The sequence below is a fragment of the Triticum dicoccoides genome, chromosome 4A, assembly GCF_002162155.2.
Source record: "Triticum dicoccoides isolate Atlit2015 ecotype Zavitan chromosome 4A, WEW_v2.0, whole genome shotgun sequence".
In the NCBI taxonomy this organism is placed as follows: domain Eukaryota; kingdom Viridiplantae; phylum Streptophyta; class Magnoliopsida; order Poales; family Poaceae; genus Triticum; species Triticum dicoccoides.
In genome coordinates, this window is record NC_041386.1 from 591,392,045 (window position 1) to 591,404,917 (window position 12,873).

Consider the following 12,873-nt stretch of genomic DNA (forward strand, 5'->3'; position numbering starts at 1 on the left):
CCACCACACACACACAAACAAACAAAAAAGGGAGGATACAAGTTCAAATTTTTTACCATCTTTTAACAAGAATGTCTGCTGAATTTATATCCATTTTAGACTATTGTTCTACTCCAAACTGAGCTCTGCATCATAAGAAGTCTATTATTTGCAACGATGGTGATGAGCATATCTTAAGGATTAGTTCAATCTTGCATATTTACCAGTGGATTTAACGTTCAAGAACCTAATTATTAGTCTTATGGTAGAGTGAGATACTAATTGCATGCTGATTTCCAGTTCATTTTCTAATGATTGTGCGAGCATGAGCATTTTCTTTTACGTTGTTCAGTAATTTTCACCAGAATGCAATGTTAGTGGGTTTTGACGGACTAGTGGGTCAAACTTCAAACTTTTCTCATGTTGGAACTAGTCTGGAATTGGCTAACTACTAAATACACTAGATTTGGCTAATGCATATAGTTTCTTAATTATGAAATTACTCATCATTTTATTTTTCAATCCATTTGCAATGTATTGGACACCTTGTAGCAGGTTTTTCAAAAAAAATAAAAATTGACTGATAGGGAAGTTAAATCGTGTTCATGGTCCCATCGCCAGGACCCCATGAGCCGCCAAATTGGAGTGCAGTTGCTCCTTTGCCGCTTTGTATGCTTTCATGTCACTGTACTATGTCTTTTTTCATTCCGTAACCTATTTGCATTCATCACCCTTGTCTGGCACTACTTATGTGTTTTCGATCTGCATATGCAAATATATTTTTCTCCTTATGAGCGTTGTTTGTGGATGTGTGACCATACTAGTTTAATACCGAATCCGTTTCTCTTGGAGTTCTTTTAATTGGAGGAGAGTGAGAAAGCCCATCAAGAAGCTTTATTATTAAGCTATAGATATTAGGAGTGTCTGTCACCAGGCCAAAGAAATATATTAGATGTATCATATGTCCGCTTCCTGATAACTGCACATGTAAGCGGGTTTCTTTGCTGCATTTAATCAGTATGTTTTGGGCTTTGACCTATTTGGTGATACAGTTGTTTGTACTTTATAACAGGCTTTCTGATTGCCCTTTCTCCTGTAAAAAGAGATCCTGGTTAGGTGTCAGCAGTTCATGTGCACGAGATAATTAAAACCCTGGTAGCAATTACTCACACCTTCCTCTCCCTGACAAAAGAAAGTCGTGCCACATTGCAATTTTGCCCAAGAAGTGGCAGTGGTACATTTCCAAATCTGCTGTCTTTGATGGCATTTCGAGCAATATTGATCTGATAAGTTTCATTGGATGATTATATGTGTAAAAAGAAAGTTGCTCAGAGCAAGGTATTTGTTCTGTCGCGCTGTCAGTTGTGCTCATCAGATTAGCCCCCCATATCCTGGGATGTGGGACTAAGGCATGTCAAATACTCCCTCTGACCGGGTTTATTGGGCCTGTGAGCAAGCTAGCTGCGTCCGTTTTTCTCCCTACTAGACGTGTGCGTCTGATTTCCCTCGCCCCCCTCGGCTGAACTTTGCGCCTGATTGGTTGACGTTTCGGCATGCAAAAAGGAGCAAGCAACCAGCTGCATGCAATAATTAAGGGCTAATATGGCTAGCGCTGGAGGAGTGTGATGATTGGCTGCATGCACAAGCGGAGCGGGCAACCGGCTGCTGGCATGCTCCATAATAACTGCGAGCTAATGTGATTGGTTGTTGGTGTGCTCGGAAATCATGGGTTATCAGCTTTAATATTCTGCCTTGGTCTTTGAGTTTTGGCTAACGGGCCCAATAAACCTCCTGCTATACATGTTATAATGGTATAGCTACCCCTTCCGAATAGAGAACTAACTGCTCCCTGCCGTTTCATCATGCCGTTAGTCTGTTTCATGCTACTCTAGTTCACACCATGACATTATCTATTTATTTGCAGTTTCTTGCTGGTTTTGTTTAAGAACCATGTTTGATTACACAAGCATTGTATATTCTGTGATGCATGGCCACTTCATTTATCTGATATTTTGCTTAACTGTTAATGTTTATTTATTTATGGCAGGTTGCTGAGCGGGCTTTGTTCTTATGGAACAATGATCACATTGTAAGCCTGATTGCCCAAAATCGCGGTGTTATATTTCCAATAATATTTGAAGCACTTGAGAGGAACATACAGAGCCACTGGAATCAAGCTGTTCATGGCCTGACCGCAAATGTGCGCAAGATGTTTTTGGACATGGATAGTGATCTATTTGATGAGTGCCACCAGCAGTACATTGAGAAAGAGGAAAAAGCCAAAGAATTGGAGGAGCAACGGGAATCGGCATGGAGACAATTGGAAGCTGTTGCTGCCAAGGCTTCTGGGGATGACATGGTTTTGGTCAAATAGGTAATATATTCATCCCGCTTTCATTTCTTTGTTAGTGGTTGCGTCACTAAGCTATTGTTTTAGCCTTGTAAGTTAAACTTGTATCAGTGCTGGTTATGTTCTCCGTTATGATTTCCCCTTTTGTTTTTAAGCATTTCTATGAGATGCATTACCACCTTTTGTACTGCTGAGTCTTTGTTTTTAATTTGGTCATGGCAGTCCGCAAAAAGATGGAATATGTTTGTGTATCGAACTTGCAATTGTTTATGGACATTTACATTAGTAATTTCAAGCAAACCTTATGTATACCAGCATCCATATAAGTAGACAAACATCGTTTCAGAAGACGTTTATGCTTGCTCAGATGGTCGGTGCGCGCACAATCTCGCAAGCATCCACGCGCACCCGTCAACTCACCACCAATGTCGGTTGCGGCGCCGGTGCTGGTGCGTTCATCTTATCTTTGATGGCTTGGATTGGAATTTCAAGGTCAGTGTTCCTTGGGTGAAAGCTCCCAGTGGTCGTCGCTAGGTCGAAACATGATGGTGGTAGCAGCAGAGGCCAATTCTTCCAATCTATGCGCAATGAGGTCCTGCGATGGTACCACAGTCCTCTTGCTTTGTTCAACTCCTTCCTCTCTTCTGTTATGATTATGAATGAATAATTGGACCTCTGTATTAATCCTTCATTGTTTGCCCTACCTAGTTGGCTACCCGCAATTGGGCTAGTACAAGTAGAAAACCAGTGAGCTAGATGCAATTTCTCTTTTCTTTTCTTTTTCTACCTTTTTCCTTGTTCTGGGACATTTCAATTCATCTTGTTGTATGAGTAACGTCGAGAACGGAGATAAGATAAAAAAAACCCGCTTTAATTTAGTGTTGTGGTCGATGCTGATACCATAGCAATAAAATGGCTCACACGCTGGATCAAATAACAGTTAGCACGGTAGAACGGCGATTCGAAACTGCTGTAAAGACGATACTGCGTGCACGACAAGGAGACGACGGCCAAATCCAGCCGTCTGCTTCACTTTACTGTTGTGCATGGATGAGTTGATCTGCGTTGTCGTTCAGGAATCGTCCACACACCATCGTGTGTGTATAGCAGCGCTGACGGCGATTTGGCTCCGAGCTCATCTGCTCCTGCCATGAACAGTAAAATCAGAAAAATAATCTCTTCTTTTTTGCCTAGAAGATGTTTCATTGCGTGAGGTGTGTGTCAATTGACACTTTCAGCGCGTTTGGACATCTGAGCAGCCCTTAGCAGAAAAGACAAATTTGAGGGTCTGAAACAGTTTATTGGTTGGAGAGAGCTACTTAGATGTCCGGACGCTCTGAAAATTGACACCGACCTCGCACATTGAAAAATCTTTCATGCAGAAAAGTCGGTTTTTCTTGAATTTACTCTTCACCAAATGCTGATGAGAACATTATTCAAATGCACACAACTCTCACACTAAGGCCTAGTTATAGAATCAATCACCATATCCAAAGTGAAGACATATCTTGCGCTAAGGCCCAATTCTTTTGGTGGTTTCTAATGTAAGCTGTTTCTTACATGAATTTAGAACCTCAAATGCTGGCCCACAAACTTGCAAAGCATGCTTTAACGCTGGGGATCGGCCGCCATGTTTGGTTAGGCCACCCTGAAGATCTTTGCTTCGTCCCTGTAAACTGTGTGACGGATGAATAAAAGCTTTGTGAGTTTGCCTCAAAAAATAAATAAAATAAGCCGAGGTGAAGCTGTCCTGGCAAAGCATTCTTATGCAGCCTGATTTTGGTTGGATGGAGATCCACCCAATTTTATTCTTCCTTATATGTAATAGAAGATACCGAGAGGCTTTTCCCTTTAAAATAAAGCTAGAGAGGAGGCGGCTTATGACATAAACCACCAAAAAACTGAGCCTAAATAGTGGCTGCCTTGCTCCATCAAGTCATGCTCTCATCTTTATATTAACTCTGATTTCTTAACCATTTGGCCGTCGAACCAAAGAACATAGCAAATAACCAAAAGAAAAACAGTCCACGTCGAACACATTTCTGGCTCGCATTTACCAAGCGGAACCAATGGCGGTGGGTGCATATTATTTCGGTTGTGCACAAATAAATATCCAACAATGTAAGCAACCATACAAATCACCTGTGCGCAGCCCCCAAAGGCTGCACTGCATATACATTGTTACACATGGTCCTAGCACTACAGCAAATCAAATCTTAAAACCGCCTGTCCTCGAGCCGCCACGGCGCTGAAAATCTAGCAGAGCACCCTGCTGCGTTGTTCGAATCGACAGAGATATGTACAGAACCATGCCGCGTCGCGGCGGTGTTGCTTATGAGGGTGCCGATTCAGCCCCGTCATGGAGGGCGCAGCAGACGGTTGCTTTGTGGTGCCCCTGGTACACCCTGATGGCCTCCCCAGTCGACATTGTCCACAGTCTTGCCGTCGTATCAGACGAAGCTGCAGAACAGCAAAGATTCGCCCGGTTTTAAACCATGAATAGCCAGGAAGATGAGCAGTGCCATGTGAGCGGTTAGCGCGTACCTGTTATCAAGTAAGCACCGTCTACTGAGAAAACGCAGTCCCAAACCCAGCGCTGGTGACCTGGAGAGTCGAATACCCCGCATAGTTTCAGTGCACCGATTAAAATTCTACAACTTTTAGTTCTAACCGATAAATTCAGAATTAAAAAGGAGCCCGGAAATTACCGACTAAAGTTTTTTCCAACTTGAAGCCATCCACGTTCCAAATCTTTACAGTGTGGTCAGATGATGCAGTTGCAAGATACCTGTAAACAAACCAAAGTGGTACGTTGTTATAATATACAAAGATGAATCCTTTTTTGAGATGAAAAAAGTATAATTGGAGCTTTGAAAGGTGAATGCCACTGACTAAAAAGACTTTCATGTGCACCAATGCAGTTTGGCAAATGAATGAATGGGAACTAGAAAGCAGTGTGCAAAAGAAGACATTTAGAAGAGTCGGGAAAGCGAAAATTGGTCATTTTGATCATTATATACCTGTTAGGGTCACAAAATTCAGGTGAAAGCAGGCACTTCAGAATGTAGCCATCATGGGCTTGCAGCTTATGGAGGGGCTCAAAGCTGGTGATTGTCTAAACAAGTGGTCTCATCAGCTTGAAAAAAAAAATGCAGAAATCATAGAGTGTACAATGGCATGTAGGTCTGCAGACTCACTAACCTGAGTACCCTTAAGCAAGCGCCAAACGTAACATGTCCCACGGTTATTTGCAGCAACAACCATACTCCCATCCCACATGACTGTCAGAGATCTTATAGCTGTATCGACCTCTGGCACCTGAATAAATGGAACAAACACATCAACCGTGTTCTTGCATCTCACTTTAATTATACACTTGCACCTAAAATCTGAAATATGTAACTTACCAACTCGCAGCTGCATGAATTAGCTGCCAAATCCCACACACGTATGTTTCCGTTCTGATCGCCAGATATTAGTTCTTTCTGGAACATTGGGGAGATAATGTGGAAGTAAATGATATAGAATGAACAAAATACCAGGACAAACGTGGAAAATAAGACAACCCTTGCCAGTTTGTAGCAAAAACTATCAAGACCTACGATACCAAATTAATATCATTAGATATATAATGCAATATATCTTCATACTTATACTATATCTATTTAAGAGTGTAGTTGTTGATGGTTTTTCCTACATATCTAGTCAAACCATGCATCATTTCACTTAACACAAAAATTACAAGCCTTCTTTTCATAGAGTATTAGCCAGTCAACAAGCTTATGATCAAATGCAAGATTCAGTGCTATGCTTGGATAATGAAAATTGGAATTGGTTAAGACCTGCCGGAACATATTCTAACCTGATTTGGGTGTAGGACCACGGTGTTGACAGCTGCGCGACTTTCATATTCTCGTTGACAAGTGGCAGTCCTGAAACCATACATGCACACGAATAAAGATTCGGATCAACAGAACATCATACATCATGGACAGGAAAATCATTAACAAAAACACAGGATATTACTATAAGGGTGAGTATCTAGTTAAAGTTTAAACTTCAAGACCACTATTCCTCCGCACAGAAAAACACTCTTGAGTATCAGCAAACTCTCACATGGGCCATTCAACGAGATTTGGATAGAGCAGATTTATAGATAAATGAATTGGTAGGATTTTCTAAACAAGTTACATTCAATTGAGTGATTGACACTTAATCCCGATCGATCTAGTTTACCCAAACCACACCGAATCAAGCATACTCTGAGTCTGCATAATAGCACTTAAAGATGGGTTTGCTTTGGATTCTCTGTCTTGATTAAAATAATTATTTGAGAACAGCTTTTGAGAAGAACAGCAGGTGAAGGAAAAAAGAGCTGTAGCCAAGCAACATAATAAGATGTGAAACCTCACCGTAAATCCCAAATTCTCACAGTGCCATCCTCAGAACCTGAGTACATCCAGTTGCCATCACAATGGAACCCCACAGCCATCACATTACTAGTATGCGAATCATAGCTAATTACCTGTTAGGATATTGATGAGTAAATAAGGAACGGAAACATGTTGGCCCAGATTGGTTGCTTTTAGAGAACATGTAACATACCGGCTGTGGGCTATTTGAGTTCACATCAAAAAGGCGGATATGAGAATTGCCAGCAGCAGCTAGGAACCGCTTGTCCGGGGTTATCTCAAGGCGATTTACTTGCTGCAAAAGAAAGGCTATCAACAGGCACATGGTGCATATGATTGCAAGTATGTAACTATGTCTTGAAGCGAATCAAGCCTGCATTGGTCTATAATATTTATTTGTTTGTAGTCCTGTAAGACTGTTTGAACAGAATTATGGAAGGGTATGGTCCATCCACCTTATGTACATCATTACTTTTGTCATAAGGACAATGAAGAACCCAGAGCCAACACTCACCGAGTCTGGATACTGAATAGTGCGGTAACAGCGACCACTCTTGGCTTCCCAAAATCTGATTGTGTGGTCATAACTTGCAGTTGCAAGAATGACAGAAGGTTGAGCCATTCACACACCCGCCCTGCACATACATAAAACACACTCTCAACAGGAAACCAGAAAGTGGCCAAGCAGCGAAGGAGAGTTGAAGACATTGAGATGGCATAATGTAACCAAGAAATTTGTTCCCACCCACATAGGATCATTGACAGTCTTATCAGTACATGAGTTTGGGTCAAAGTACACGCGGAAACTTATCAAACTGGCTTAATAGATAGAGCCTGAACGGTGCCAACAGATAGAAGAGATCTGATTGACGCCTCGGCTGTTTGATGTTCCATTTTTAAAACCTCCCTGAGACTGAAACAGTGCATTAGCTACTTTAAAATTTCTTCACTGGAAGGAGGTCCGCATTGTTTTAGGGGCTGCCCACTTGTAATCTAGGCAAGCACGACACAAAGTTCATCATATCATTTACCAGAGCCACAGGAAGCAAGTCAGGAACACTACTCACACAGGGGCGAAAACGAACTACTTAGAAGTTTTGCAGCGCAAAAAGAATGTTGCACGGTGGTAAGTTCTCCAGCCTCCAGGTGTGAGGCTACAAACCAGGGTTCAATTCAAACCCTGGTTCTCACAAAATGGAAAAAAAGCCCTAATTTTTTCTAGGATGTTAAAACAGGGTGGTCCACCTAAAGAAATTCTACAACAAATTTGACATGCCAACGTTCTAATTAATTTATCAGTAGCACATAGAAATAGATCAATATGGCCTTAAGAGTTACAGACATACTAAAATTCTCAAATTTGCATAAGAGAAGCCTACACAGTACATACCTTGACAAGTTCAAATAAGAATATGTGGCATTGTTAATTTGTTAGAGTGGCAAAACAATCAGACAAATCGTTGCTATGCCACTGATCAGGTGTTCATGCATGCACTGGATAGCAAAATCTACGCCTATGTGTTCACAGGAAAGCGTGTTCTTGTACTGATTGTTTAGTCAACGCAATAGACTTAGGCGACTTACTCTTCCACCTGATTGATGCAACAGACAGCAAAGATGAAACCCTAAATCAGAAGCTGGGGGGATGGGCAGCTCACCTCGAGTCCTCAAATCGGGCTAAAGGCTGGCCGCCGGGCAGGGCTGGCTTGCTGCCGGCCGAGTGCCGGAGTCGGCGGAGAGCGGACTGGGCGGCGGGCGCCGGCTTGCAGGGGCGCCAGAGGGGCCCGGTGGCGCCGAGCGCCGGTCTGGCGGGAGGGGCGGGGCGGGACGGAGAGGCAGGCGGCGACGGGCGACGGCGTCCGGCGAGCCGGCGAGATCGGGAGCCGAGCCGCCGGGGTCGGGGACGACGAGCAGGGGCACCCAGTGTCGCTGCGTGCGGCGTTTGTTGGGCTAGCCGGGTGAGCTGGGTCGGGACGAGTAAGCAATTGCTTGTTGGGCCTTCTTTTTCGCTGGGTCGGGACGAGTGCCCTGTGCTATAGGGCCGGCCCATTCAGGTTTCCTCCACACCCATTTTGGGAATGCTGGAAGGTTCTAGAACCGTTTTATGTTTTTCTTTATTTGTTTTTTTCTTGTTATATTTCCTTTTTTCATTTCGTAGACAATTTTTGTTCATCAAATTCAAACTTTTTTCATCAACTTCAAAAAATGTTCATTGAATACAAAAATTGTTCATCGAATAGAAAGAAATGTTCATCAACATAAAAAAATCTTCATAAAATTGAAAATTGTGTTCATAAGTACAAAAAATTTTCATTAAATTTTAGAAATTTTCATCAAATTCAAATTTTGTTCGTAAAACCTAAAAATGTTCATTAAAAATAAAAAAAATGCCCCTTCTCTGAAATCATAAACATTTTTAAATTTGGAACCATTTTTCAAATTTGAATTTTTTAAATCCCAAATAATACATGATTCGTAATTTTAGCTACTTGCAGCCATCCTCAAAGTGCGTATATTCATTTGGCAAACGGCCATGGATCGTCTGGCCTTCGCTCTTAACCTTCAAAAAGGTCATGGCCTGGGCAACAGGTGTTATGCTTTATGCGGAGCTCTTTAGTCGGATCTTGTGGGGCCTTAGTTATGTTAGCGCACGTGTTGGAGTCGTGATATGTATTTCTGTCTTTTATTATGCTTGGTTTGTAAGAACTTAACGTTGTGCTACCTTAGCCTATGCTGGCTTTATTAATTCAAAGACGTGTGCCCCTTGTGCCTGTTTTCTAAAAGAAAAACAATTCCAGATTATGGAGACAGAAATAAGAATCTCATTCATCATGTAAAAAACTCTCATTGAGGATTTAGAAACAGACAATTCCATTACATAGCTACACTAAACTGGCAAACATTTCTTGATGTTGCCGGAACAATTAGCTCTTCGAGACAACCCGCTATGCAATTCATATTTTACCCCCCGCCAAAAACGGACTAATAACTAAGGAGAGTTAATTGAGGCGTCCAAGCTGATCTCGGCCTCGTCGTCCTCGTCAACAAAGAGGAAGTGTGAGGCTCCGTCGATCACCATCTTGCCGTCCTCCCTCGCCCTGCTCAAGTGCTCGCACGGGCTGACATCGAACGTCAGGCTAGCCTTCTCGCCGGCCTCCAGATGCTGGCTCTGGAACCCAACCAGCTGGCTCGCCGGGCGCCCACCCGTCGCGTTGGGCCACCGGAGGAACATCAGCACCGAGTGATTTCCGTCCATGGGACCGTGGTTCTCCACCTCGACCACCGCCGGGAACTTGAGCTGTTCGCACCGCTCGGGCCCGATCTCCTCCACGTCGTAGTGGCTCGCGCCGCCGTCCGCCGCTGGCGTCGAGGTCAGGCTGGCGAGCAGACGCTTTTGATGCCCGGCCAGTCCTGAGGCTGCCAGCCGGCGGGAGAACCTGGAGTAGCTGAGGCCGTAGCCGAACTTGTAGACGACCGGTCCCCGGTAGAAGCGGTAGCTACGGCCGGGGTAGCCGGTGGCCGGGTCGGCGCGCATCCGCATGTCCGTCATGGGCACCCTCATGTACTCCTCGGGGTACCACGTCACCGGCAGCCTGCCGCTGGGGTTGTGCTCTCCGAAGAGCACGTTGGCGATGGCAAGCCCGCCGGCCTGCCCGGGGTACCCGGCCCACACGATGGCACCGATCTTGGGGTTGAATTTCGCGAACGTCACGTCGACCGGGCCGCCGGTGAGAAGCACCAGGATCACCGGCCGTTTCGCCGCGCGGGCCACGGCTTCGATGAGGCTCTGCTGCTGTCCAGGGAGCAGCAGGCTCGTCCTGTCCCGCCCTTCCTCCTCCTGCACGTGGCTCGTCCCCATGAACAGGATCACGTGGTCCGTCGACCTCGCCACCGCCACCGCCTTGCCCGTCGCAGCGGACCAGCACGCCGTATCGATGCACCCGGGTTCGAACCTTACGTCCTTGACGTACCCCTTGAGCCCCAGGAGTGGCGTGATGGTCTCGCACGGCGGGCCGAAGTAGTTGCCGAGGAGCGCCCCGGGGTCGTTGGCGTTGGGGCCGATGACGGCGGTCGACCCGACCGTCCACCGGCGGAGCGGGAGGGTGCCGGCGTCGTTCTTGAGCAGGACGATGCCGCTCTTTGCCGCATGGAGCGCCAGGTTCTTGTGGGCGGGAGAGCACACGTCGTTGGCGCCGAAGTGCCCGTACAGCGGGTTGCTCCGGGGGTCGCCGTTGAAGTGCCCGAGCCGCATCCTCACCGAGAAGAGGTTGATGAGCGTCCTGTCCACGTCCCGCTCCGTCATCTTCCCCTGCCGGAGCGCCGCCATGCCGTGCACCTGCGTGTAGTTCCCGCAGTTCATGTCCATGCCGGCCTTGAGCGTGGTGGCCACCGTGTCCTCCGGCGTGGGCCTGAAGTGCTGCCCGTCGCGCACCAGCGCAATCGCGTCGCAGTCAGAGGCCACGTACCCTTTCAACCCCCATTGCCCCCTGAACGTCTTGGTGAGGAGGTTATAGTCGGCGCAGGCAGGGACGCCATTGACGGCGGTGTAGGCGCACATGACGCAGCTGGCCTGCCCTTCGCCCACGCAGCTCCTGAACGGCGGGTTGAAGGTATCGGCCAGGTCCTGGGGGGTCACCCTGGCGTTGAAGTTGTAGCGGACGGTGCCGCGCCAGTCGTCCAGGTCGTAGGCGGTGGCGTGCTTGCAGCACGCCGAGGTCTGCAGCGTCGTCGGCGAGGGCCCCTGCAGGCCCCTCACGAAGGCGACGGCGTACTTGCTCACCGTGATGGGGTCCTCGCCGGGGGTCTCGTGGCCGCGCCCCCACCGCGGGTCCCGGTAGATGTTCACGTTCGGCGACCAGATGGTGAGCCCCTCCGCCTGCCCGATGTTGTACAACGCCCGCGCCTCCACGCCGATCGCCTACACACCATACCATGTACAATTATAACCCGATGACCAATTATCGCATCTACATAAAAAGAAAAAATTGCACGAATCTCTACGCAAGATCTCATGAATATAATTTCGAGTCTCAGGTCGACTAAGATTTAGCAACACTGTTCATATAAGTATAATAATCACCTTATATTTATTAAATTAATGACCATGTAAAAAAAATCAGAGAGAAGATGCGCTACTTGGATCGATGAAGATCTCGCAGATACGAAGATGAAGTGTACATGAACGGCGGCTACGTGCGTGCATACCTGGCCGATGAAGTACCAGATCCTCTCGTCGAAGGAGGCGGCGGTGAGCAGCACCTGCGGGAAGCTGGTGACGTGCTGGACGGCGCCGGTGAAGTGCATGCCCTTGCCCCACATGGACAGCCCGTGCAGCCCCTCCGACCACCACTTGTACGCCGGCACGCCCAGCCGCGGCACCGCCGCCGCCACGTCGCCCAGCTGCGACACCTTCTCCGCCAGCGTCAGCCGCGCCACCAGGTCCGCCGCGCGCTGCTCCACCGGCAGCCGCTGGTCGCAGAAACGGACGTACGGCGCCCCCGGCCAGCACGAGAACGGCGGCTGGCCACCGGCCGCCGCCCCCATGCACAGCAGCGCCGTGATCGTCGCCATGAGCACGACTATGCCGGCTGAGCCGCCCATGGCGAGCTTCAGCTTTCAGGAGGAAATTGTTAATGGACGAGTACAGAGAGAGAAGATGGGATGTGAGAATTCAGGAGAATGGCAGCTGCTTATATAGCTTTTCCGACTCGCATGTGTGTTTTCACATTGATGGGATATCTTTAATTACGAATATATGGCACTAATTTTCTCCTTCAAATATAAAATGGTAGGATTGTGTGTATTTCTACTGGACATTAATTGGACATTATTTCTATATATATATATACTATTAATTTTATTGAAATTATATATACACTATTAATAGTGAGTATATATCCTACGCGGGGATATGCAGATTTGAATAGTACTGAGGATTTCATTTCTATTCTATTAATGAGAATCCAACTATATATATGCATGACATTAATATTCTGCCAAATATATGCAAGAGGGTGATGTGAAGCTAAATGAGATGTTCAAATCTGAACCGGGCCCAAATGTGGCAACAAACCGGGCCGCACATCTATTACATAGATATATGTGCATATCGGCCATATCTGCAACTCATCT

General features: G+C 46.4%; 3 protein-coding genes across 5 annotated transcripts in view; 1 reads left to right on the forward strand and 2 right to left on the reverse strand.

The window, feature by feature from the left end:
* Positions 1-3,207, forward strand: part of LOC119287067 (serine/threonine protein phosphatase 2A 57 kDa regulatory subunit B' alpha isoform-like) — a 6,688-nt gene extending 3,481 nt beyond the window's left edge. Inside the window, exons 2-3 of one of the 3 annotated variants that reach the window (XM_037566565.1) lie at positions 2,027-2,353; positions 2,676-3,207. In XM_037566565.1, coding sequence (XP_037422462.1) covers positions 2,027-2,353 — 327 coding nt within the window. In that variant the 3' untranslated portion in view covers positions 2,676-3,207. The remainder of the gene's footprint in view (positions 1-2,026; positions 2,354-2,675) is intronic. The other 2 variants (XM_037566564.1, XM_037566563.1) reach the window with 2 other exon arrangements.
* A 1,136-nt stretch (positions 3,208-4,343) lies between these two features.
* On the reverse strand, positions 4,344-8,606 carry LOC119287068 (target of rapamycin complex subunit LST8). Its single transcript, XM_037566566.1, has 11 exons — positions 8,400-8,606; positions 7,256-7,376; positions 6,935-7,036; positions 6,742-6,854; positions 6,192-6,261; positions 5,737-5,814; positions 5,531-5,647; positions 5,350-5,444; positions 5,038-5,117; positions 4,874-4,933; positions 4,344-4,789 (listed from the first exon to the last, which is right to left on the reverse strand). The coding sequence occupies exons 2-11, from the start codon at positions 7,361-7,363 to the stop codon at positions 4,662-4,664; spliced, it is 951 nt and encodes a 316-aa protein (XP_037422463.1). The 5' UTR covers positions 7,364-7,376; positions 8,400-8,606; the 3' UTR covers positions 4,344-4,661.
* A 941-nt stretch (positions 8,607-9,547) lies between these two features.
* LOC119287066 (probable beta-D-xylosidase 7) lies at positions 9,548-12,330 on the reverse strand. Its single transcript, XM_037566562.1, has 2 exons — positions 11,947-12,330; positions 9,548-11,659 (listed from the first exon to the last, which is right to left on the reverse strand). The coding sequence occupies exons 1-2, from the start codon at positions 12,310-12,312 to the stop codon at positions 9,731-9,733; spliced, it is 2,295 nt and encodes a 764-aa protein (XP_037422459.1). The 5' UTR covers positions 12,313-12,330; the 3' UTR covers positions 9,548-9,730.
* Positions 12,331-12,873: the final 543 nt, after the last annotated feature.

Bases quoted from the DNA above. Each gene is read 5' to 3' on its own strand.
- LOC119287068 (XM_037566566.1), bottom strand. From the start codon at position 7,363: ATGGCTCAACCTTCTGTCATTCTTGCAACTGCAAGTTATGACCACACA. The intron at 5,815-6,191 runs GTTAGAATATGT...CCAATGTTCCAG, and splicing joins TGGTCCTACACCCAAATCAG to AAAGAACTAATATCTGGCGA. The intron at 4,790-4,873 runs GTACGCGCTAAC...GCTGTTCTGCAG, and splicing joins CGGTGCTTACTTGATAACAG to CTTCGTCTGATACGACGGCA.
- LOC119287066 (XM_037566562.1), bottom strand. From the start codon at position 12,312: ATGGCGACGATCACGGCGCTGCTGTGCATGGGGGCGGCGGCCGGTGGC. The intron at 11,660-11,946 runs GTATGCACGCAC...TATGGTGTGTAG, and splicing joins TCTGGTACTTCATCGGCCAG to GCGATCGGCGTGGAGGCGCG.